Source organism: Hypanus sabinus, chromosome 3 (genome assembly GCF_030144855.1).
Source record: "Hypanus sabinus isolate sHypSab1 chromosome 3, sHypSab1.hap1, whole genome shotgun sequence".
Classification (NCBI taxonomy): Eukaryota; Metazoa; Chordata; class Chondrichthyes; order Myliobatiformes; family Dasyatidae; genus Hypanus; species Hypanus sabinus.
The window spans coordinates 20,147,848-20,173,270 of NC_082708.1; the positions used below are offsets into that span (position 1 = coordinate 20,147,848).

Here is a 25,423-nt window from a genome sequence, read left to right on the forward strand (position 1 = left end):
CTGATACCCAACTCCATTTTGGACAAGTAACTGAAAACAGAATTTTCAAACCTATAGAGGGAAAGAATTGGGGTGTGGCAGTAGGATCATGCTTGTATGGAGCTGGTACAGATTTGACAAGCTAAATTTTCTTCCCTGTCGGAACAAATCTGTAACTGAAGGCAAAACTTTTAATAAGAAAGTAAATTTTGTAATCCCAAGCTTTGAAATGTTTGATTATGCAGCAGCTATTAATTGCAATTGTCAGTTATTCTTTTTGTCTTTTGTCTTAAAAATCCATAAAACCACACTTTCTGAAACTCATATCTAAGCTTGAAAACTTTAATTTTTTCTGACTGCTAAATATACTTCAGGGGACAGAAATGCACAATATATTGTGCCACAAAAAAGCATTATAAATGTAACCTGACCAAGAAACAAAGACACAGTAACAAATCACATGCTAGTTAATTTGACATCTGTAATAGAGAATAATGGTTGAGTCTGTTATTTAGAAATTTAACAATACATTGCAAGCATAATGGGATTGAGCAGTTTTGATGTAGGTTTATGAAAGGGAAATTTGTTTGACAATTCTTTTCCTCAGTCAGATTTATTATCACTGACATAAGTTGTGGAATTTATTTTGAGGCAGCAGTAGAGTGTAAGATACAAAAAAAATATGCTACAATCAATAAATATTGCAGAACTGGAATAAGGATGAGCAGAATAGGTGAAGGAAATAGCTAACATGAGTTCTTAACCTACATAAAGTAGATAAATCAAATTTGCTGTAATGTAGAAAAATGAATTTATGGAATGTATACTACTAGATCAACTCAGGAAAAGACTGGCTCATTCTAATTTTTTTTGCACTGAAAGCAGGATAATACACTGTAGTCTTGTTATCACAGAACTTGTAGGAAAGAGTGACAAACATGTTTAAAAAAATTGTTTCTGCATTTGAAGTGTAAAATGAAAGTCTTAAATCTAAACCATAAACTGAAAACATAAGAAAATTAACTCTGGTTGATAGGGAGAATATATTTCCTGTTCATTGTCATACCTTTTCAATGGTTAGCATTAAAAGAATGCACGTAAAGGAAAGCCTTTAAAGTCCAAAGACCCAACGGGGGAAGTGACTTTTCCTCTGGTTGACAAGGGACTAGTACTGTATCCAAGGAAGAGACTTATAAAGTTGCCAGAAGTACATTAGGCCTGAAGGTTAGGACCATTTAGAACTTTGCCATATTCTATGTTGTTGTCATTTACCAACTTTTTTGATTTTTGTTTGCCAAAGAAACAGAAGAATGGACTGTAGGGCCTTTTTATACATGTATAAAAAGGAATAATCTAGTGAAGGCAATTGTTTATTAATATTTATTGAGACAGTGCGGAGTAGGCTCTTCCCATATATAGTTTGATTAAGCATTCTTGTTTGTTTAAATAATTCGTTACAGGATGTGTAGTGCCTATATTTTTTTTAAAATACTCACCCCCTTGAAAGTATTCATGTTTCATTGTTTTACAACGTTGAATCAGTGGGTTTCATTTGTCTTTTTTGACACTTATTAGAAAAGGGCTTTCGTGTCAAAGTGAAAACAAATGTCTACAAAGTGATCTAAATTACAAATATAAAATAATTGATTGCATAAGTATTTACCCCTTTCAAGTCAGTATTTAGTAGATTCACCTTTGACAGCAATTACAGCCTTGAATCTGTGTAGATAGGTCTCTATCAGCTTTGCACAGCTAGACACTGCAATATTTCCCCATTCTTCTTTACAAAACTGCTCAAGCTGTCGGATTGCATGGGGATCGTGAGTGAACTCCCTTCTGAAGTCTAGCCACTAATTCACAATTGGATTGAGGTCTGAACTCTGACTTGGCCACTCCAGAACATAAGCTTTGTTGCTTTTAAGCAGTTCCTGTGTAGTTTTGGCATTATGCCTGGGGTCATTGACTTGCTGGAAAACACATCTTTTCTCAGGTCGCAGTTCTCTTGCAGACTGCATCAGTTTTCCTCCAGGATTTCCCTGCATCTTGCTGCATTCATTTTACCCTCTACCTTTACATGCCTTCTGGACCCTCCCAACATGATACAGCCATCACCACGCCTCACGGTAGGGATGGTATGTTTACAATGATGTGCAACGTTTGGCTTTCTCCAAACGTGACATTTAATCTGATGGCCAAAAAGCTCAATTTTGTTTTCATCAGACCATAGAACCTTCTTCCAGCTGACTTCAGTCTCACGCGTGCCTTCTGACAAACTGCAGCCAAGATTTCATGTGAGTTTTATTTCAAACAATGGCTTTCTCTTTGCTACTTTCCCATAAAGCTGCGACTTGTGACACACCAGGGCAACAGTTGTATGCACAGTCTCTCCCATCTCGGCCATTGAAGTTTGTAACTGCCCCAGAGTTGTCATAGATCTCTTGGTGGTCTTCCTCACTAGTCACCTTGTACAGTCACTCAGTTTTTGAAGATGGCCTGATCTAGGCAGATTTACAGCTATGCCATATTCTTTCCACTTCTTGATTGATTTAACTGTACTCCAAGAGATATTCAGTGACTTGAAAATTTTCTAGCATCTTCTGACTTGTGCTTTTCAATAGCCTTTTCGTGGAGTTGCTTAGAGTGTTCTTTTGACTTGATGGTGTCATTTTGTTAGGGTACTGGCTCACCAGCAGTTGGACCTTACAGATACAGGTGTATTTTTACTACAGTCAGTTGAAACACTTTGATTGCACATGGGTCTCCAAAAACAGATCTCCATTTAACAAATAATGTGACTTCTAAAACCATTTGGCTGCATCAGTGATGACTTAGTGTTGTCATACTAACGGGGATTCAATGCTTTTGCAAACAATTATTTTGTGTTTTATATTTGCAACTTAGATCACTTTGTAAAGATCTGTTTTCACTTTGACATGAAAGAGTCGTTCTCAGTCGATCAGTGTCAAAAAAGCCAAATTAAATCCACTGTAATTCAATGCTGTAAAACAATAAAACATGAAAACTTCCAAGGGGGCTGAATACTTTTTATAGGCACTGTATGTATAAATGTGTCGTCATGTTACCACTTAATAGATGTCATCTGAACCCATAGTGCCTAGGTGGCACATGGGGCCTCAACATAATAGATGTGCCCTTGCTAAAAAGTAAACATGAAGTTAGACCTACATTTCAGCCTTACTTTGAATTGATGTTCTGGAAGTTGCGAAACATAATGATGTTGAGGTATTTTTAAAATAGGTGGCTGCCGACCTGTTGAAGTGCAGTGAGATGATCAAAATTTCAAAAAAATCCAGCAAGTAACAGCATGGTTTTTAAAAAAGAAAAAGCAGTGCCTGTTCTTCAGAAAAGAAGACATGATCAAGTTATTTTTTAAAAAAGGGCAGTAAACAGTGAATTTCTTGGGTTTATTAAGATTGAGTATTGGGTAGAAAATTTTAAAAAGCAAAAATGGCTGGCTACTCAAAAATCGATATTTTATAAAAAGATAACTGGAATGAATAAACACACACACACACACACACACACACACACACACACAATATTCTGAAGCAACTGAAATGGCCAATGAGAAACAAGTACCCATTTTGTTGACTTCATTGAATTTAAAGGAATGTAGTTTGCTTCAAAGTTTAACTGCTCCAATCAAGCCATCCGAGATGATCTTTGCTGATATTGTCAAAGTAATTCAGGAACACTTAGATCTGAAGTTATTGTTGATTGCAGAATGCCTTGGGTTTTGTAAACAGAATCACAAAGGGGAGTCCTTTTCAGCAAATGTGGCTGATTGAGCATCGTCAGTTCAGTAACTGTCTTGATGCACTGAGAGATCATTTTATCTTCCACAAAAGCATTCAAAAACTGCTTCTAACTGAAGCATAGCTTGCATTTAAAAGAGCAGTTGAAATTGCTGTTTCACTGGAAACCACAGGCAGAGTTGTAGTCAGGAATGAAAGTAATCGTGAACAAAATTGCAGTATCTAGATGAAGTTGGCCAAACAGGTTGTGTTACCATTGTGGCAGGGACTCGCATACACCAGACAATGCATATTTAAAGGTGAAACTTGTAGAAAATGCAACAAAGTAGGACACGTACAAAGAGTATGTTGGACAGACAAAAATAGATGGACTGCACAGAGAAGATAAAAAGGTTTAAAAAGTCAAGTTGCAGTTTCAAAAAGAGCACTAATCTGTATCCTCTTAATGAAAAATCTGGTAAGGATGAGAGTGCCACAGGATTGGCTAAACTTGTGGTTCACAGTAGGCAGTGTATTTGTATGTTAATAGTTAAATATAAAAATAGTGCAAAACCAGAAATAATTAGAGAAAGGTGAGATGGTGTTCATGGGTTCAGTGTCCAATTAGAACAGGAGTTCCCAACCTGGGGTGCCCGTACCCCCAGGGGGTGTGAGATAGAATTTCAGGGGGTGTGACAAAGAGTGGCTTGTGTCCTTGAATGACGAGTCACGAGCCATCACTCAGCCAGCAGCCAGTGTGCCTTGAGAAGTGGTAGTAATGTTTGTCCCAATAACACTCCAGTCTCCCGCTGCCTGAGTCAGCGTTGAGGATTCTCCTCAGTGTTACCTGGGAGTTACACCTCAGAGTTAAAAACCATCTCATAATACCAAAATCTTTATACATTCCGAATCAACCATCGAGTAACAACTTCACATTAAAACAAACCTGCAGACAGTAGGTAAATAATTCAATTATAAAATTTTAAAAAGCCACATTAAAAAGCAGCTGAAGTCATTCATTCGTATTTGTCTCAATGCATTAAAGAAGTATTTGAATTTCAAAGGTTTTTTTCTTGAATCATTGATCATTTTGAATTGTGTTAGTTGAGGTATCATGTTTGGCACCAAAGACTTTGAATCGTGTAATGGGAGTTCATATTTCCAGTAATCACCGGAAATAGTTGTGTAAATTCAGTAAAGAGTAGTCTAATAAGTTGTGTCGTGTCCCCATAGCATTTCTACCTGACGATTTATCTTGGCGTAACCGCAGATAATATTGTAATATAATATTCGAAAGCATATTTCTCGCAATACTTTGCTATAGGCGTGTCTGGTTGAGTAAAGCGGTCATCCCTGACTTAGATAGTTTTTCTCATATTAGCTCATATTTTTCTCTTTCCCCTTAACCCTTCATCATGTCAAAAAGAAGGAAATGGAATGATGACTGTGTGCTTTGGTTTCACTTGCACAACAGGAAAGAAAGGCTTGCAAAAACCCCAGCGCATTCTTTGTAGCGTTGTGTTTTCCAACTCAAATCTGAAGCCATCCAAGCTTCAAGAGCACTTCAAGAACAAGCATGGTGGAGCTGATGTTGAAGGACATGATGCTGAGTCATTGAAAATCAAAAGAGCTTGTTTTGATTCACAAGGAACTCTTCCAAAATTAGGTTTCATTTCTGTTGAAAAAAACACTACTTCTTGCTTCATACAAAGTGGCCAAATCCAAGAAGCCCCATACAATTGCAGAAGATCTCATCAAGCCATGTGCACTGGAAATGGGCAAAGAAGCAAGAAAAAAATTTGAACAGGTGTCCCTATCAAATAATGTCATTCACAACTGAATCAGTGATTTGAGTGAAGATATTTTGGACCAAGTCCTCTCAGATGTCAGAGCTAGTCCTCTTAAAATCTCTATTCAGTTGGATGAATCAACTGATGTCTCCATTTGTAGTCAACTCATCACATTAGTGAGGTATGTCAAAGGAAGATTTCCTGCTTTGTAAAGATCTGAAAACAAACACAACTGCAAAGGATGTGATGCAGCTGGTGAAAGACTTCTTTGCCAAACATGATTTAGATATCAAAGTCATTGGTTCTGTGTGCACTGACGGGGCACCTGCAATGCTTGGAAATAAATCTAGCTTTTCTGCATTGATGAAAAAGGAGATTCCAGACTTGCAAGTTACCTATTGTTTTCTTCATCGGCATGCTTTGGCATTGTTACATACCCCGTAACTGGGTGTCTGACCAGCAGAGAAAGAAGAATCCGTTGGAGTCTGGTGGTACTATATTTAAAGGTGTTTATTAATAAAAATAAGCAAAACCGTATCAATAATGTGAATATACATATAATGCAAGGTAGCAGTAATAAACCTAAAAGTGTAGGAATAATAATAAGCAATACTAAACAAGCTCTATCGATGTCTAGGGGTAAATGAATTGTCATAGAATATAAAGTTCAGTTCAGTTCATGAGTGCTGAAGTAGTTATGCTTGTTGTATTGTAATCTTTGGAGAGAAAGAGAGAGAGAGCGAGCGAGATGTAACAGCTACAGCAGCCAAACCTTCCTTTGCTTTCTTAATCCATCGTACCGTTGTGGTCATCCAGCTATGACCTCTCCGTCCTTCTGCTAGACCGTTCTTCTGTTGTGGACTCATCACTCTGGCATGAGTCTTTGGTGTTGAAAGATCGAAAGAGGCAGTCTCTCAAATCACTAGAAGAGATGGTTGATGATGCTGGATCCATTAACTCCTACTGTGCGTGAAGAAATTGTGGCTCATTTGGAAATGCTGTCAGAATCATTTGATGGATATTTTGCTGCTAGAGACCTGAAGATTTCAGAAGAATGGATCATGAATCCATATTCCTACAATTTGGAGAAGATGTCAGATGATGAAGAGCTGAAGGAAGATCTTATTGATTTGCGGACAAATCGAGCTCTTGAAATGCAATTTGAAAGCAAGACTTTGGAGGAGTTTTGGTGTGCAGCACTGGATATGTTCCCAAGACTTGGTGGAAAAGCACTCCGTGTCCTCATTCCATTTGCAACAACATACTTGTGTGAATCTGGATTCGGTCCTCTTTTGTCAATCAAGACAAAATCTAGGAATCACCTGAATCCACAGGCAGACCTGCGGATCACAGTCAGCAAGAAAGTTCCACGTTTTGACAAAATCACGAATGAGAAGCAGGAGCAAAGAAGTCATTGAATTTTATGTTCACAATTGGGATTGATTTTACTGTTTACAATTTTTTCTGAAGAAATTAAAATCTGATTGCTCAATTTATAAATGCATTTTATGCACTGAGTTAAAAGCTTATTTGTTTAAGTTCAATTTGTTCACCTGCAGTATTGTATGTGGTTTAGGAATTAGACTTCATCTTCAAATGTGATATTACTTTTGTAGGGGGTGCGAACATTAATCAAATATTTCCTAAGGGTGTGGGGCATAGAAAAGGTTGGGAACCACTGAATTAGAAACTGCTTGCAACTTTCCTGAAACTTTCTCAAAGTTTCTGGTTATACTAATCAGGCAGTTACAGTACTTATAAAATGTGGGTTTGTTTTAAGCTGGAAGAGTTCAAGCAGTTTTAGGAAAGTTGTAAGCCCCATTTGGCATTTGTGGGAAGGAGTACAGAAGCCCAAAGGTGCATATTCAGTAATTCAGGAACAGCTTCTTCCCTTCTACCATCCGATTTCTAAATGGACATTGAACCCTTGAACACTACCTTACTACTTGTGGATTTTTTTTCACTAATTTTAACTTAACTATTTAATAGACATGTACTTTCTGTATTTATTTATCATGTATTTCATTGTGTTGCTGTCGTAAAGTTAACAGTTTTCATAACATATGCCGGTAATATTAAATCTGATCCTGATGAAGAACCAGAATCTACTCTGCGTACATTAAGGTATTGCATGCACTTCAAGTGGTATACCAAAAGCTGCTTGTAAAAGTAGATGCAAAGACCAAAGCCCACCAGTGAATGGAAGGCCAAAAAGGAAAGTCAAAAGAGACACGAAAGTAAAGGATTTGACAGAATAATGTTGTGGGTGCAGAATCCAAAAGGAGAAATCAGATCTTAAAGGGACCAATTGAAAGATTAATGAGTGCGTATTCCAATGAACTGAGTGCACCTTCCCAATATCAAGATGCACAAACTAGAAGAAAAATGAAGAAAAAGGATGTTCAGAGCTATCAGAACCACTTCCTGTAGTCTCTGTCAACTCCTACAACCACTAAGGAGGAGGCCCCAGACCTGAGATGGTTTTCACAGCCACAAGTCTCACCTGCCAAGCAGAGTGATACTCTTTGTCATAAAAAAACATTATCCCACAAGGATAAGAAATCCTCCACAACGATTAAATCTTTAAGCCTGAATGGAACAATTTAGAATGTATGTATATGCATGAGTTTCATTAAGCATTTTTGTTGCTTCATGCAAGGGGTGATTGATAGGTTCGTGGCCTAGGTAGATGGAGATGAGTTATTAACTTCAAACTTTCTGCATAATCACTCAAATAGTGGAACTGCACGTGCATTTAACGAGAGCTGTACAACTCATCTCCTTCTACCTTAGGCCACAAACTTATCAATCACCCATCTGTGGACACTTTCTGGAGGTCCAAGATCCACACACTCCACGACCGCTGGACTAAGTGTGTAAATGTAAGAGAGGACTATGTTGAAAAATAAATGTGCTAAAGGTTTTCTAAAATTAATTCCTTCTACTTTAGGCCATGTATTTATCAATCACCCCTTGTATATTCAGCAATGTCATCATGTGATATGTGCATGCCTCACTAAAACGTAAAAGTTAGAATAACAACTTCAGACTCCTAAGTCTTCCTTTTGAGTTAGATTATTGCTTTGAAGTTCTAAAGAGTACCATTAGCAACCCAGGTTGGATTTTGCCACTGTCTAAGGAATTTGTACATTCTTCCTGAGAACACATGTGTTTCCTCCAAGAGCTCTGGTTTCCCAAGTGCATGGGTGTAATTGGACAGACAGGCTCATTGGGGCCAGAAGGCAGATTATCCTGCTGTATCTCTAAAATAAAATGGAGAGGAAGATGAGGTATAAGGTAATAGATAAGAAATAAGCAGTTACTTGTGTCTAATGTCACAGATGACAGAAAACCAGCTAATAATATTGGAATCAAAAGGACAAGCAAGTATGAGGAACAAATAAACTATTTGTTTTAAAACACATAAATGAGTACTCAAAGACTAGTGACTTAAATGGATTGTTTCCAAAGACCAGTGATTTACATCTCAGAGTTTTTAAAGTTGTAGTGTGGAGAATGGTAAATGCTTGTCACAGATACTGCCTAATCTGTAGTGTTTCCAGAACTTTTAGTTTTGTATCCCTTTCCTAAATACCATAGATTCTGGAATTGTTTCTGTGAGTTGAAGGATAGTGCTTTTAAGAATGGTTAGAGAGAGAAAATGGATGATTACCAATGTGTAGACCTAACATCAGCCATAGGGAAAATGCCAGAAATTAAGTATATAATAAACGTAGGTTTTAAATGAGAGTAGCTGTACTAAGTAATGCCAACATGTATTCATAAAAGGAAATGAGCTTAATTAATGTACTAGTGTTTGAGGATATGACTATTGGAATGGAGGAGCCAATAGCTATAAATGTACTTGAATTTTCGGAAGGTGTTTGATAAGATCCCATACAAGGTTGATCAGCAAGATTAGAAAACATGGTATTGGTATTGGCATGATACTAGTAGAGAATTAGTACTGTACAGAGAGCAAAGGGAGGGATTAAGGTACCAGAAGTTGCAATAATTTGGGAGGCCCTGTTTTTGGGGGGGGTTTTTTTGGTTTTTTTTTGCATTCAGCATCACTAATTGTCCAAGGTTACTGACAGTATGAAATCTAGGTAGAATTGCAGAGATGGATGAGAATGCGAGGAGGCTCTGGGGATATAGACAAACTAAGTGAATAATGATGGTAAACCCATTTATCTTAAAACAAGTATGAAGCTACTGGACTGTAGCATGTGGAATCACTCCAATCTATTATAAAAACTATTAGGCTGAAGTCTGCCTGCCTCCTTAGCCACAGGAAATAGTCTTTTTAAAGGAAGTTTGTAGTAGCAAAGGGATATGGGAGATGGGCCAAATTCTATAAATCTCAATGTGAGTGTTAAATTGACTTTGACATACTGTATGTTCTTTAAGTGCAGATATAATTGCTTGTCAGCATAGACCTTTGCCAAGATTTTTGAATGCATTTGCTCTCCCTCTGCTTATTTGCTGAAAGGCCATTAAATTCATGAGCAATATTTAGAAATGTGTCTACCAAAATAAAAGAATCATTTTCAGCAAAGTGAAATTGTGGATCTGAATAATGAGGCTATAGTATAACATTGAATCATAACACAAAAACTAGTGTATGAAGAGGAAATAGGAGAATTTGAAATAGTTTTCATATAATGTCCAGTGATATGTATTTAGACATTGTTAACAATAGTGTTGCTTCAACTCATAATGTAATGAATGAAAATTTGATCAGTGTTTTGAAAGAAGAATGTTATTCAGTTATGTTGTAGATTCTCTCCCATGTAACAGGATATCATTTTTAAGGGCAATTGCATTTATATTTCCTAGCAAATACATTGGTGTTAAATATTATTTTGACAATGGAAGAATGTAATTTGTACGTACATGCAGTATTGATGGAACATTGGCAAATGTCTGTTAGATCTGGAAAATGGAGAGCATCTTTTGCAAGTTTCTTGAGCAGCTCAGTTCAAGAAAACTCAGAGTAAGCTTCTTAACCTGTACGAGCTGTTGAAAAATAATTTGTCAGAGACAAGTCTACATAAAATGCTGCTTTCTGCACTAACTACTTTTTAATGGATTTAATATCTGTCAAGAATCTAAGGCATTAGTTGCTATAGTAACACACAAAATGCTGGTGGAATGCAGCAGGCCAGGCAGCATCAATAGGAAGTAGTACAGCCTGCATTTCAGGCTGAGACCCTTCGTCAGGACTAACTGACAAAGAGTCTGGGCCCAAAATGTAGACTGTACTTCCTATAGATGCTGCCTGGTCTGCTGCATTCCACCAGCATTTTGTGTGTGTTGCTTGAATTTCCAGCATATGCAGATTTCCTTGTGTTTGCAAATTGCTACAGTAAAATTCTTTTAATCTGGCATACTCAGGTTTTCAGTACCAGACTAGAACATTGGACAACTGGATGTTTTTCCCAACATGTTTTAAATTTTGATTTTCATTTACGTGTTATAAAGGGGTATCATGAATATCATTGAGTTTAAAGGGTGTGCATGAAGCAGAACCAGTTAAGCTTGAAAGTGAGTGTAATAATTAGAGTTCTGATAAATCAGATAGTATTTGGGATTCTCAAAGAATAAGATAACAAATTACTACTTTTTTTTGGCTGTCTTTGGACTGTTTTGACTCTTGAGTATCTTCATTCCATGTCTTGCTGGCACTTGCATTTTCTTATTTTCAATTAATAGCCTCACTCCCTTTCAATTTATTTAGACAAATTCTGCCATCTGTTTTTCAACCAATGAAAATCTTTTCAAGAGCTTCACAGTGACGCAGCAAATAGAGGTGCTGTCACACAGCTCGAGTGACCTGGATCTGTGCTGGGACGTTGTCTTTGGATCTGTTTTTGTTATGAGGGAGAATGGCCAGAATGGGTTTTCTTTTCTCTGGAACAGAGGAGGCAGAAAGTGAGATGTACAACATTTTAAGGGATGTGGACTGGATAGATGGGAAATCTCTCCATTTCAGATTGATCAAAACCATGGGGGAATAAGTTTGGGGTAAGAAGTTTGGAGCAAATCTAGGGAAGTGTTTTTTCTTCCACCCAGAGGGTGGTTGAAATCTAGAATGCTTTGCCCAAGATATAGCAGATGCTTTCAAGAAATAACTAGATGAGCACATGGATTACCAAGGCAGAGGAGGCTACAGTAAAATGCTGACATATGGGATTGTTGCAAATAGGCATTTGTTGATCAACATAGATTTTGTGTGAAGAAGTCCCTGTTTGTGAATTTCCAATGATCCCTACCATTTTTGGGTAAATAAATATTTCCACACTTCAGTCCCAGATGGCCCATTTCTTTCTTTAAGACTGGCCCAAACTTCTAGATTTTTCAGCAAGGAGATGCATTCTACTGCATCTGTTCTGTCAAGCTTGTCTAGAATTTTGATGTTTCAATGTTCTCATCTTCTAAGCTCTGAGGAATAGAAGCCTAGAATACTGTCTGGTCATTATGGACTTGTCATGTCAGTATGAAGGGTCTTATGTCCCCTTCTGTAGCAAACGGATCCCTTTTAAGATAAGGACACCTAAATTTGCACAGAATTCTTGGATATGATCATGCCATGACACTGTACAATTGTAATATAATACTCTGTAACAGACACAAAATGCTGGTGGAACACAGCAGGCCAAGCACCATCTATAAGAAGAAGCACTGTTGACGTTTCGGGCCGAGACCTTCTCCTTATAGTTGGTGCCTGGCCTGCTGTGTTCCACCAGCATTTTGTGTGTGTTGCTTGAATTTCCAGTATCTGCAGATTTCCTCGTGTTTGCTTTTGATAATACTCTGTACTTCGGTTGACAGGTGGATGCTAAGCCAAGGTGCACTGTCACTTTCCCCCAGACATGACTGAAGTAATGGTTAATATTATAGACTTTAACAAGATACTGTGCAAAAAGGATAAGTAGATGTCTGTAGCTGACAGTGAATTATAGTTTTGGGAATTTAGTGAACAGTGGGGTAAAACCAGCTACAGATTAGATTTCCTTAATTTGAAAAGTTTAATTTGTGTCTTTTGCACTATGCAAATACTGAAATCACAGTAGTTTAGGAGCTAATACAATGTAGAAAATATTAATTAATATTTATGGCTGAACATCTCAACCAAAAGATGTCGCCTCCACCAGAACATCACTTCCTCAGTACTGATGGGCATGTGACAATAGATTTTGTCTTGAATCTTGAGCACAAAAGTTAACCCACAAATATAAAATTCTGAGGCAATCTTGGCTCATCAGTGATCACTTAAAGCATTTTATGCTGTATTGTTTCATTAAAGAATACATGATGATACTCTATTATAACCCATAATTATTAGTCTTACTGAGGTAGTACATTTGATGTCCAAGTGGCTTGCCTTGTGTGTGTGCATGAATTAAATGTCTGTTATTTATTTCTGTTAGGTTCAAACGAAGAAAGAGAACCTTTTGCCCCCCACACTGAGCGAGTGCATTCCGAAGTTCTATTTTCCTCAAGGATGCCCCAAGAAGACTCTTAATGTAGATGCAGTCATTGCCAGGATAGAAAATGTGTTTACTCAATTTGAAAATGAAAAGGCTACCTTGGAAGACATGGGAAAAATTGCCAAAGTAAATTTTTATTTAGCATTTTGTGAAATTTTGTTATTTCATAGTGACCTTTTCTGAATGTTTCATGTGCGATTTTTTTTTGTGTATATCAAAGTACCAAATGTCACTAGCTAATATGAAAGTCAAAGTAACTGCAGATCACTGGAAAGCTGAAACAAGATCAGAAGCCATTGGAAACATATCCTTCAGATAACAAAACAATTCACTTACACTTCTTCCAGTTGAGTATACTTCATTCAGTGATCACAATGTAATCTTCTCAGAATGGAGAAACCAAATGCAGACTTGCTGATTGCCTTGCAGAGCCTCGGCAATCAGTCAGAAGGGGTGATATGACCTTATAATTATCTCCCACTTTAATTCTCCACTCCTGAACTGTTATAATAAAGCCTAATGTAGCTTGAGAAATGGTACTTCAGCTTCCATCAAGGTAAGTTGCAGCCTTCCAGACTCTTACAGAATGTAAATGCTTCGGGTAACTCACTTTTTCCCGATTTCTGGCCAGTTCTATTGGAGGTCATCAGTCCTTAACATTAGTTCAATTTTCTTTCTCTGCACAGCTTGACCTGCTGGGTATTTCTCACATTCGTGCATTTACAAACACCAGATTATTAAAAGATTGTTTTATTTCTCTCCGACTCCCTCATTAACTATCAGCAGGATAACTTGTTCAAAAAGTTATCCCCAAGGCATTGCTATCCTCATCCAATTAGAGATGTTCCATTTGTCCAATCCATCCTCCCTCATTTTCTCGTAATTTATGTTCTTTCCCACTTCCTACAAATGGTCTTCAATCTTAAAATATTAATTCTGTTTCTCTTGCCACAGTTGCTTCTTGGTCTGCTGTGTTTCCACATTTTTACTGCTTTCATTACTAGCTAATATATTAATTCATACTTTTTTAAAAAGTAATTTGAAAGACATGCACATTTGGCTTTTGCACATTGGTTTTTGTTTGTCAGTCTTTGTCTATGTATAGATTTTTGTAAATTCTTTTGTATTTTTTTCCTGTAAATGCCTGAAAGTAAACAAACCTCAAGGTAGTATATGGTATGTACATTGATAATAAATTGGACAGTATGTTAGTTTTTTAAGCCCTACTGGTTCTTATGAAAGACAAACACGAGGAAATCTACAGATACTGGAAATTCAAGCAACACACACAAAATGCTGGTGGAACACAGCAGGCCAGGCAGCATCTATAGGGAGAAGCACTGTTGATGTTTCGGGCCAAGACCCTTCGTCAGGACAGATAGAGATTAGCTTTTTGTCACATGTACATTGATATTATATATTGATATATCAAGGGTGGTCTCAAAACACTAACGTTGGTTCACAGATCTAGTGCTGAAAGTAAGATCAATTGAAGTATATTATTTGCCAGCACAGCCACAACAGGCAAAATGCTCTGCTTTATAACTTGACCATCTGTTTTTTCTTGTACTTTATTAACACAGAAGGTGGCTTTGGGCCTCCTTTCTGTGTCAATAAAGTACAAGAAAAATTATGTATGACAAAAGGAAAGATCATTTCCTTTAGTGTCATTTTCCCTCTTATTGTTTCCCTGCAACTTGTGTTCTCCCACATACTCATCAATTTCATTTTGAATCTTGCCATTAACCTGTTTGGAATTTAAGAGGAGGCCTGAGGTCTGCACCACTCATCGTGTATCCGTTTGTACTAATCCTGTTGAGTTTTCCCATCAACTCCCCTACCTCTCACCTTCGTGTTAAGGGCGATTTACGATGAGAGTTTAAAATTACAAGTTTTCATCCATCATTGGACATGTGAAATTGTTGTGGGATGAACACTGGGGTGGGGGGGGGGGGAACCTGGTCACAAGGAGAAAGTGCAAATTATAAGTCCTCCACAGATTACAAACCCATCACTTGTCTACAGCTTATACATACAACCATTTGACCATGTAGGCTTGCTTGCTGCTGCTCAGCTGCAGTTATCTTCTGCAGCCTGGGAACTCTGTGGCTGCATTTTCAACCGTCCAACTCCGGCCTGACAAAGGGTCTTGGCCCGAAACATCAACAGTGCTTCTCCCTATAGATACTGCCTGGCCTGCTGTGTTCCACCAGCATTTTGTGTGTGTTGCTTGAATTTTCAGAAGAATAGAACCCTACTTCGTAACCTGGATGCCACACCCAAGGTCAGAATCAGATCTGGGTTTCCAGAGCTGTAAGGTGTACAAATACAAATACTTTATTGTTACTAAATAATTGATACTAGAGCGTACAATCATCACAGTGTAGCAGCTCCTACTGCTGTACCACAGTGCTCTGATTTAACACCGCTGTTCCTTGAAGGCCATCAATGTAATGGAAAAGTAGCTAATTATAGCTAATTAATCTAACCATACTTTCATAGTTCGGTTTAGTATTTTCCTTTTTGGGGAAAAATACATCAGCTCATCTAAAATAAATTTCATAAAGCACACCATTTTATGATTTCTTCCTCTGCTTTAGCATCCAATCTGGGGTTCAGGCATACATTGTTTTAGCATCTTTTCATTGAACCAAATAAACTGGATTTCATCGGTTGTCTATGGAGCATAGAAGGAGGGAGCTAGCAAGAAATCAATGAGTACCAAATGCAAAGATACAAATTCAATTTGAATATCTTTGTCTTTTAAAGTGGCCAAATCCTTAAAAGTCTTCTGATTTCATAAAGATGCTGTATACTCAAGTTTATTAATGAGTATTTTTAGTTATTTTTCTAATTGTGTCTTTGCTTCAGCTTTATTTGCTTCCTTTGCTTTCAATCATTCATTATAACATCTCTATATGAGACATTAAATTTACTGGCTTAACAAAAGGCTTTTTTTATTGAATTCAAAGGTATGTGACTGCCCACTGTATTGGAAAGCCCCGTTGTTTTGTGCTGCTGGTGGGGAAAGAACAGGATGTGTGTCTGTCCACAAGTTTGTCGCAACATGGAGAAAGTAAGTGTTTTGTTCTCCTGCTTGTTCCTCTGCTCTTAATTGTAATTTTTAGTACAGAGTTCTTGATTTCCTTTCTGCTTAGTTTATTGGTAACTAATTGAGAAAAGGACCTTTTGGAGTCCATAATTAGAATTCACAGTTTACGTTTATCGGTTTTTGACAGTGCAGCAGCACAATAGAAAAGTGTTTTCATTTCAAATTTTGAATCACATTTTTGAAGCTGAAGTTCGAAAACAAATAATGAGAAAACAAAAATTATGCAGCTATTTTTGTCTGACAGAGCATGTATTTGAAATTAAACAAATATGGATGCAGGGAATTTTTCAGTTTCGGTCAGGTTTCTGACCACAAACTTGTATGAAAATCAGAATAGGGTTTAATATCACAGATATGTTGTGAATTTTTTTTTGCAGTAGAGTGAAATACACAAATAAACTAAGTTACAATAAATATATAAATTATATATTTTTTGAAATTCTAGGTTTTAGATTTTTTCTGATTATCTTAAATAAAAATTTGAAAACAAAAGACATTCCTGAATGTGAATGCTTATCAGTGTGCTCTTGTTATATGGATGATTTAAAAGAAAAAAAATATGAATATCAGCAAAATTAGACTCCACCTAAATACTCTGTATTTTGCTTAGAGGCACAAGAGATGCTGAAAATTGAGCAACAGGCACAAATTGGGTCAGGCGGAACCAATGGAGAGAAATAATCAGTCAACGTTTTGGGCCAAGATCCTTCATCTGGGTTTAGCCCATATGTCAACTGTTTGTTTCCCTCTAAAGATGTTGCCTGACCTGCAGAGTACCTCCAGCGTTTTCTGTGTGTTATTGCATTTTGCTAATTTATGGAGTTTTCTGGTTATAACCACTTTTCAGAGTAGGTAGTTATTTTGTTCTACTGTCAAAATTTTGTTTGGATAGCATTTGGGCTGCCTAATTTAAGAATTGAGTTAATAAATTCATGAGCTGCTCTCTTTTGGCAAAAGCTATTCCTTTTGATACCAGAAGTTTTCTGGCTCATCAAAATTGCTGTTTTCATGTTAAACCAGATAAGATTTACAGGCATTCAAACGTGGGTTTGAGTCCTAGCCGAACCTAAACGTCTGCTTTCTCTTGGATCTGTTGAAGGTGTTTATGAATAGAAAATCTGAGAAAGGATAAGTTTGTATTGTTACGTATTCAGGCAACAATAAATATATGAGTTCGGCAAGGGTTTCTTATAACAAACAACACGTTTATTAAACACAGAAAACAAACCCCCCAAAAGTAAACAAACACTACCGTAACCGGAAACAGCTGTTGAGCGGCAGCCCAAACAGTTCGTAAAGTGATATTCCAAAACAGTTCTTTAAAGTGGTATTGCCAAAAGTTCGATATGCTCACAGTCCATTTAAAAGGAGAGACTTTACAGGACGATTTGAATTCTCTTTCACGTCACTTGGCTTCGATCCCCGACGTCGAACTTCCCACGAAGAATTCACGAAACAAAACGGCTTAAAGGCACTGACCTTTCCTTCTCCACTACCTTCAATCCTTTCTAGTTAAACCTAGGGATTAACACGAAGATAGTCAACGAAATCCTTCCAAATAAGGATCAAACAAAGGTCGCCCCCGTTTCACCGTAGAAAGCGATTCTCCTCGATCTTTAAATTCCAACTTCGAATCTTCACTCTCCACTAATTCCGAACTAACAGAATCATAAAGAACCTGCTGGCAATGACCTTTTAAACTTTAGGCATTAAATAAAAACTTCATCCTTCAACCAAACTGCGTCATCTCTTAAAACACGCAGTGGCATGAAGTCAACCTGGCAAATCCAGCCACGAACTGCCCCTCCTCACAGGGTGGGGTCTACCTTTTATAACCTGTAAAAAAAAAACCCGTCACATGATCTCTACTGGCGGGAAAATGACGTCACCACCATCACAAAACCATCACCTCAAATCCAGTACAGCTTCAACCCCAGTCACATGACAAGGGCTCCACTTCCATGTGTCACGAGTACGTAACAGTATTATTTCTTCCCTTCTAACCAGAAAGAATCTCAGCATCTAATCATTATTATCGCCTGAGACACTTATGTCATAACATGCTGATGTAATCAATGCATCAAACAACCAAAAGTTGAATTTCAAAATTGCTGGTCATAATCATGGACATTTGCCTATCCAGAAGAGGCAAAATGTATATTTCCCCAATATTTCTCTTTTCAAAGATACATTTGGGATGATTTGATTTGGAGGTGTTCACTCACCTAGGTTGACAGGGGATTTCAGGATACAGGCATAAGAAATGAAAGGCAGTGACTATAATTCTATGTCAATATGTTGTGCATTTTTGGGGATGAGTAATTCAATAGTATTGTTCCTATCCTTCTGTCTGTGTCCATGGTGATTGGGGTCACATTTGTCAAAATAGTATATGTAAATATCTACAGTGCATTTTGTAAGTGATGCACACTGCAGCCACTGTGCATTAGTAGTGGAGAGAATAAACGTTTAGAATGGTAAATGGGGTACAAATCAAGTGTGGTACCTTGCTGAGTAGTGTCAAACTTGTGGAGTGCTTGTGGATGTGCATTTGTTTCATCATATATTCTGTTCAGGTTGGGTATCATCTATGGAAGGAATAAACAGTGGGCGTTTCATGCAGAGACCCTTTATCAGAATAAACGTTGACTGTTTATTCTTTTCCATAAATGCAGCTTGACTTTCTGAGTTGACGTGTGTGTGTGTCTCTCTCTCTCTCTCTCTCTCTCTCTCTCTCCCTCCCCCTCTCTCTCTCTCTCTCTCTCTCTCTCTCGCCCTCGCCCTCGCCCTCGCCCTCGCCCTCGCCCTCTCTCTCTCTCTCTCTCGCCCTCGCCCTCTCCCCCTCAGAATCCCTTGTGTTTTAGATATTATTTTAGCACAAGATACAAACTTAAAGCTGCATAGCCTGTTGACTAATTTAATTAATTTTTGAGGCATCTAATGGAGATGTTTTAAAACTATATCATTAATATCTTGAAAATTTTAGGGTTTTGCAAAACTGTCACGATGATGCTTCTAAATTCCTATATCTTCTGTCAAAACCTGGATGTAACTACTTGGAGCAAGAAGACTTCATTCCATTGATTCAGGTGCTGTTTTGTGACCTTTGTTTTTTCATGAGAATATATTTTGAGATTTTTACCATTGCTAATCTATGTAAAGAATAATTTGACTACTTATTCTTTATAATGGTAGTTAGAAATAAATAAAGGTCATTTAATTGATCTTATTTCATAGCAATTTGATTAACATCCTTAATTTGTTTTCTTTTTTAAAACATGCCCATGCTTTTAAGTTCATTTTAAAGTAGTTTGTTAGACTAAAAAATTGTGTGATTTGATAAATAATCTAAAGTTGGAAGGGGTGCAATAACCAGCAGGCCTAAGTACTCTGATGTCTCAAATGCTTTGGAGTATACATTTTTGTGTTGCTGATAGTTGCCCAAGCTGTATAGTTATTCAACTAATGAGTCAAGGTATTACCAATATGCACAAGATGTATATTAAAGTAGGTTCAAGGAAATTAAATACCATGAATCATTCTGGAGAAGAATGAAATGTATTTTTATTCACTTTCTCTTTTGAGAGATTCTAGCAGTCATCTACTACCAACCAAACCTCACCTAGGGTCTGAGCATATACCCTGTTCTGCATTTAAATACAGTTTTGTGGGTGTATAATGTTGGAAGTGACTCCTTTCAGATGAAACATTCATGTTATATGCTGTCCTTTTCTTTTCCAATACTTTTATTAATTTACGTATAAGAATACAGAGTACAAGAAAAAATATATATTAATACATTATGCTAAATCGCATATAAAGTCTCTTTACCCTATATTCATACAGATTGATTAATTAGTAACATTGAAATATAGTAATTTTATTATATTAAAAAAATCTAACTCACTCCCAAGACCAAAGCTGATTAGTAAAGGAAAAAAAAATTAGTCATCATCTGTGCTTTAACAGCAAATCAAAGGTTTTGAAAATAATTCAGAAAAGGTCCCCACAATGTTTGAAAGTCTTGACCAGATTCAGAGATTGAAAATCGAATCTTCTCTAAACTTAAACATCACATCACATAACCATTGGGCATGAGTGGGGGGGGTTGGGGCACATCTTTCCATTTAAGCAAGAGCGTCCTTCTGGCCAAAAGAGAAATAAAAGCCAAAATGTACAAGTCAGATGACTCCAAAATAATATCCTTTTCTCCAACAATACCAAATAAAATGGTCAAAGGATTAGGCTTAAAGTTTACTTTGAAAAGTATTGAGAAAGTTTGAAATGCTACTTTCTAATATTTTTCCAAGACTTGGGCATAACTAAAACATATGAATGAGTGAAGCTTCTCCATTATTACATTTATCACAATATGGAGACGTATCTAAATAAGAATGAGACAACTTACCCTTGGTCATATGGCCCTATGGACCATTTTAAATTGTAGGAGAGAGTGGCAGGCACATAATGATGAATTGTTAACCAATTTAAAATTTTGATTCCAAGTTTCCTCAGAAATTGAAGTCTATAAATCTTGTTCCCAAAGATTTTTAATTTTATCTAAAGGAACACTTCTCATTCCCAACAGCATATTATAAATATTAGATATAGATCCATTATAGAAAATTTTCAAATTAAAAATTACATCTAGTAAGTTCTTATCTGGACTTTTAGGAAATGTACTTATTTGAAACCGTAAAAAATCTGTAATTTTTAGGTATGTCCTTTTAAGTAGACATGATATATCTCCTTGGAAATGATAATGGGAAGGTTCCATGTCTTAAGGATAAACCACCAACCTACAGTGCTCAAACACATTTTTCTATCATATTTGTGTTATACTTATAAATATGGATATATAGTAAAATCTCTACATCATATTCATTTGATTTTGACTGTAAAATAATTTGGACTCTTAGGAGATCAGAAGATACTTTAAATGCAAAATGTTTGTACTTGAATTGAAGAATTCCATGTTCAACTATAAGCTAACATGAATTATTCAAATATTGGATGCATATGAAATGCAGTTTAATTTTAAGAAGTCCGCTTATGGACAATGTAGTGAAAGGGTCTTGACAAGATGTCTAGGTCAGTGCTGTGAGAATAACTGCCTTGTAGGTAGTAATCAGTTTTCAGTGAGTCAAGAGAAATGGGGTATGATTGGTGTCCCATAAAATGGTCTGTTTCTGGATGCAAGAAGACTGACATAGAATTAACTGCAAATTGTTGATACATCCTAAAGTAAAATGCTGCTTAAAATTTTACATCCACTGCTTTAGAATAACACTTGAGGAACTCCACAGCCAGGAAGTTCAGAAGTGCAAACAGCTTCAGTTGAGGAAAGAGGAAGAACGTCAGAGATGGGAAGAGGAAATGTTGATGCGGCAAAGAGAAAAAGAGGAGATGATGAGGCGCCAGGGGGAGGAGAACTTCCGCTTGGGGTACATGGATCCTAGAGACCGTGAAATGAAAATGGCTGGAGGAATGACAGAACAATATACTACTGCAAATCAAAGCTTTCCACCAATGGCAGCTGTGGTCAATGAAGGCCACAGTACATTAAGTAACCCTGGAGTACCTAGTGCAATGACTGGACAGATGATGAGCACCAGTGCGAACACCAGCGACATGGCAGGGCATAATGACTGCTTTGGATAGGGTGCTCCAGGTCCAATGAATGCTCAACTCCCACATCCTATTGGGCCTACTGGTCCCAATTTTAGTAGAGGGAGAGAAGAATACGTAACAGCTAACAAGAAGCCTAGATACTAAAATTTATAGTTCCACCTTAGTGTGCATTCCAGATAGTCTCCTTTAGATGAGGACTCTTTATAATTGAGATTTTTAGTTGGTTTGTGAATGTTGAATTATGTCAAGCAAGTGCTAGTGCAAACAAGCATTCCAGTTCTTCAACTGTAAACTGAAGTGCCATTAAACCTCTAGAAATTTTTTTTTTAAACGAATAACATTTAATTTACTGTAAATATACTTCATAGGAGAAAATTAAATAATTGGCTTTGTGGGAAAGTAGAAATTAAAATCTAAATTTCATGGGGGTGCTATGATTTCTGTGTTGCTTCTGTGGAGGAGGCCAGAGGTTTTCTCCAGTAGGTATTAGCATAATGTTGTGGTTTTGTTGGATATATTATCATGAAACATTTGATTCAGGGAGCAACGATACTTTTGCCAAGCTTCCACAATGCAGAAAATCCGTCTAATTTTTGTACACATCTATCTGACCATAAGACCAATAGTCTTCACTGATGCCACATTTATTTCATTAAAATAACCCTTGCTCTTTAAGGCAATTCTTTGCAGATAACATAGTATAATGTAGAAAATACACTCAATGGCCACTGGGTGTATTTGTGGTCTTCTGCGCTGTAGCCCATTCGTTTCAAAGTTTTCAGAGGTGCTCTTTCTGCACATCGCTGTTGTAACACATTTGAGTTGTTGTTACCTTGTCAGCTTGAAACAGTCTATCCCAGGGGTAGGCAACCTTTTTGACTTGAGGGCCACAAAGGGTTCTAAAATTTGACAGGGGGGCCAGACCAGGAGCAGATGGACGGAGTGTTTTGGTAATACACCTCATAAGAGAAAATAAAATATCATGGGATATGTAGAAAACATGTGCTTTAATTTCAATTGAAAATGAACAAATGCATTACAACAAAATATCTGTCTTTGAAGTCCCATGGTATTTAGCTATTTATTGAAACGACTTTTAAAACACTGAAAATTAAATGAATAAAATACAGCTTTTTTTAATAGTATCAGTTATTATTTTAAAGCACTGAAAATTCTGTTATCCTTCAAGATATTATCATCATCACTCTCCTCCTGACTGTCTTTATTTCAAAAACGGTAGGAGATGCAGGTCTACTTGTCCTGCTCCTTCTTATTCAATTGTCCCCTGTGCCAAAACTCAACAACAACCCGCACAATGACAGAACAGTGAGAGCGCGCCAGTATGCGGAGCGCGTTATTTGATCTGGAGCGCATTTTTTATTTTGAGAACGTACGTGCACCTGCGCACTACTCATGTCCATCACTTAACAGAAATGACATGTAACATGTAAGGCTTATTGAAAAAAATATTTTCAAATGCATTTTTTACATAACACAATGAAGAAAGTTATTTTTAATTTCAGTGGGAACAGTGTTGTTGGTCTCCCTTTTTAGCCAGCGCATCAAAGTCTGGATTTAGTTTTGTTGTGGCGATTCTCAGGATGGATCTGAGGTGTTGGTCAGTTAACTTGGATCTGTGGGTGGCTTTGTTGATGTTCATGACGCTGAACGCCTGTTTACACAAATAGGTCGAGCCGAACAAAGAGTAAAGCGCAAATGTGGAGTAATACGCTGCACCTCAACAAAGGTCAATGTGTAGCGGTGTGCTACATGCAGCACTAAAATTACGACACGGAGTCGGTAACTGCAGTCGAAGAAAAAAAACTTTATTCGAAATCCCCAACCTCACTTTTAAGCCTCCCTCAACCTGCCCCCCCCCACCCCACTGCGCAGAGGCTCCAAAGCTCTGTGCTCGCAAATCTCCGCAGGCTATCTCCCTTAGCCGGAACGCTGACTAATTGTGAGCCGGTTCGGATGTGCCAGGAAATGGGTCGCCATAAATGTATATAGAGTGCATCATCTATTGGGAAAATGTCAGAATTGCGGGGGGAAAACGTTAACAAGGTTTATTAATATAATTTCATCAAGTTCTGCGGGCCCGATTAAAAAGCTTAACAGGCCGCATATGGCCCGCGGGTCATAGTTTGCCCATGCTTGGTCTATCCATTCTCCTCTGACCTCTATTAACAAGGCATTTTCACCCATAGAATTGCTGCTCACGGGATGTGTTCTTTGTTTATTGTACCATTCTCTATAAAACTCTAGAAACTCTATGTTTTCGATAAATAAATAAATAATTGATTAATCACAGACTACCAGCAGTTTCTAAGATACTCAAACCACTCCATCTGACACCAAGAATCAATTCACATTGTTACTCGGATTACATTTTTTCCCCATTCTGATGTTTGATCAGAACAACAACTGAACCTCTTGACAATGCCTGCAGGCTTTTATGCATTGCCACCATATGATTAGATATTTCTATTAATGAGCAGGTGTAAGGATGTACCAAAAAGTGGGCATTGAGTGTATAATCCTATTAAATCTATACTTTGTGTCTTGTTCCTAAACTAAAGTTCAAATGGAATGAACTGAAGAATGTGCATCATAATAGCACAAACTTTCTGAGAACAAACTCAAAAATGATGTAGATCTTGGGATTTTTTTTAAAAACCTCCCCAAACATCCCTCCTTTTATTAAAATAGCCCTGATTTTGAGATTAGAAATGCAAGTTAGATGGATCTAGTGCTATTTTTTGCACCCATTTTGTCTTGTACCTTTCTCACCTACCAATATTTTGTAAGATGTGGATGCTGCCATCAAACCAGCAGTTGACAGGGAGAGTGTTAAAGTTATTTCAGTGAAATAATTAATTCTGGCATTTGATCTTTCTTTTTGCATCGTGAGCTGGTGACATTTGATCTGACTGTTTTGATAAATGAAATAAAAATCCGTTCAGAGTGAAATCAATTTCTTTTGGTAACCCTTAAAGCATTGATTTATGTGTTCTATATATTGCTTCATTCAGGGTGGTTAGGTTTCTGAGTGGAGCCTCACCTTCCCATTTAAAATGCATGGAAACAATTTGTAAGTAAACATATCTTAATCAATGCAACTTTCAAGGTCAGATTTTTCCCTTGGCAATATTTTTTAATACAAAAGTACAGTTCAGCAACTTTTTAGTATTGGAGAAATAAGCAAACCATGCTGTCCATTGACAAAATGGATATGGAGAAATCAACCTTCAATTAGACAGCAGATGTTTATTTTGTGGGAGTAAGGGGGGGGGGAGTTTGGAAGAAAATTAATCCTTCCCAAACATTGCACAACTGAAAGTTCCTGGGCATCAATATCTCAAGATCTATCCTGGGTCCAGCATATTGATGCAATCATGTCAAAGGCATGATGCAACTATATTTCATCAGGAGTTTGAGGAGAATTAGTATGTCAGCAAAGATTGTAGCAAGTTTCTGTAGGTGTACCATGGAGAGCTTTCTGATTGCATCACTACCAACCTATGCTCAGGATCATAAGAGGCTTTAGAGCAAGGGTTCCCAACCTGTGGTCCACAGACCCCTTGCTTAAAGCATGGATCCGAGGCATAAAAAAGGGTTGGAAACCCATGCTTGTAGTGTCAAGCTGCTCCATGATGGACATAA

At 37.3% G+C, this 25,423-nt stretch overlaps 1 protein-coding gene across 2 annotated transcripts in view; it reads left to right on the forward strand.

Moving 5' to 3' along the window:
- Positions 1 to 25,423, forward strand: part of ppp2r3b (protein phosphatase 2, regulatory subunit B'', beta) — a 106,899-nt gene that overhangs the window by 42,456 nt on the left and 39,020 nt on the right. For both annotated transcript variants that reach the window (XM_059963803.1, XM_059963802.1), the window contains exons 3-5: positions 12,958 to 13,143; positions 15,990 to 16,093; positions 19,116 to 19,218. In XM_059963803.1, coding sequence (XP_059819786.1) covers positions 12,958 to 13,143; positions 15,990 to 16,093; positions 19,116 to 19,218 — 393 coding nt within the window. The remainder of the gene's footprint in view (positions 1 to 12,957; positions 13,144 to 15,989; positions 16,094 to 19,115; positions 19,219 to 25,423) is intronic.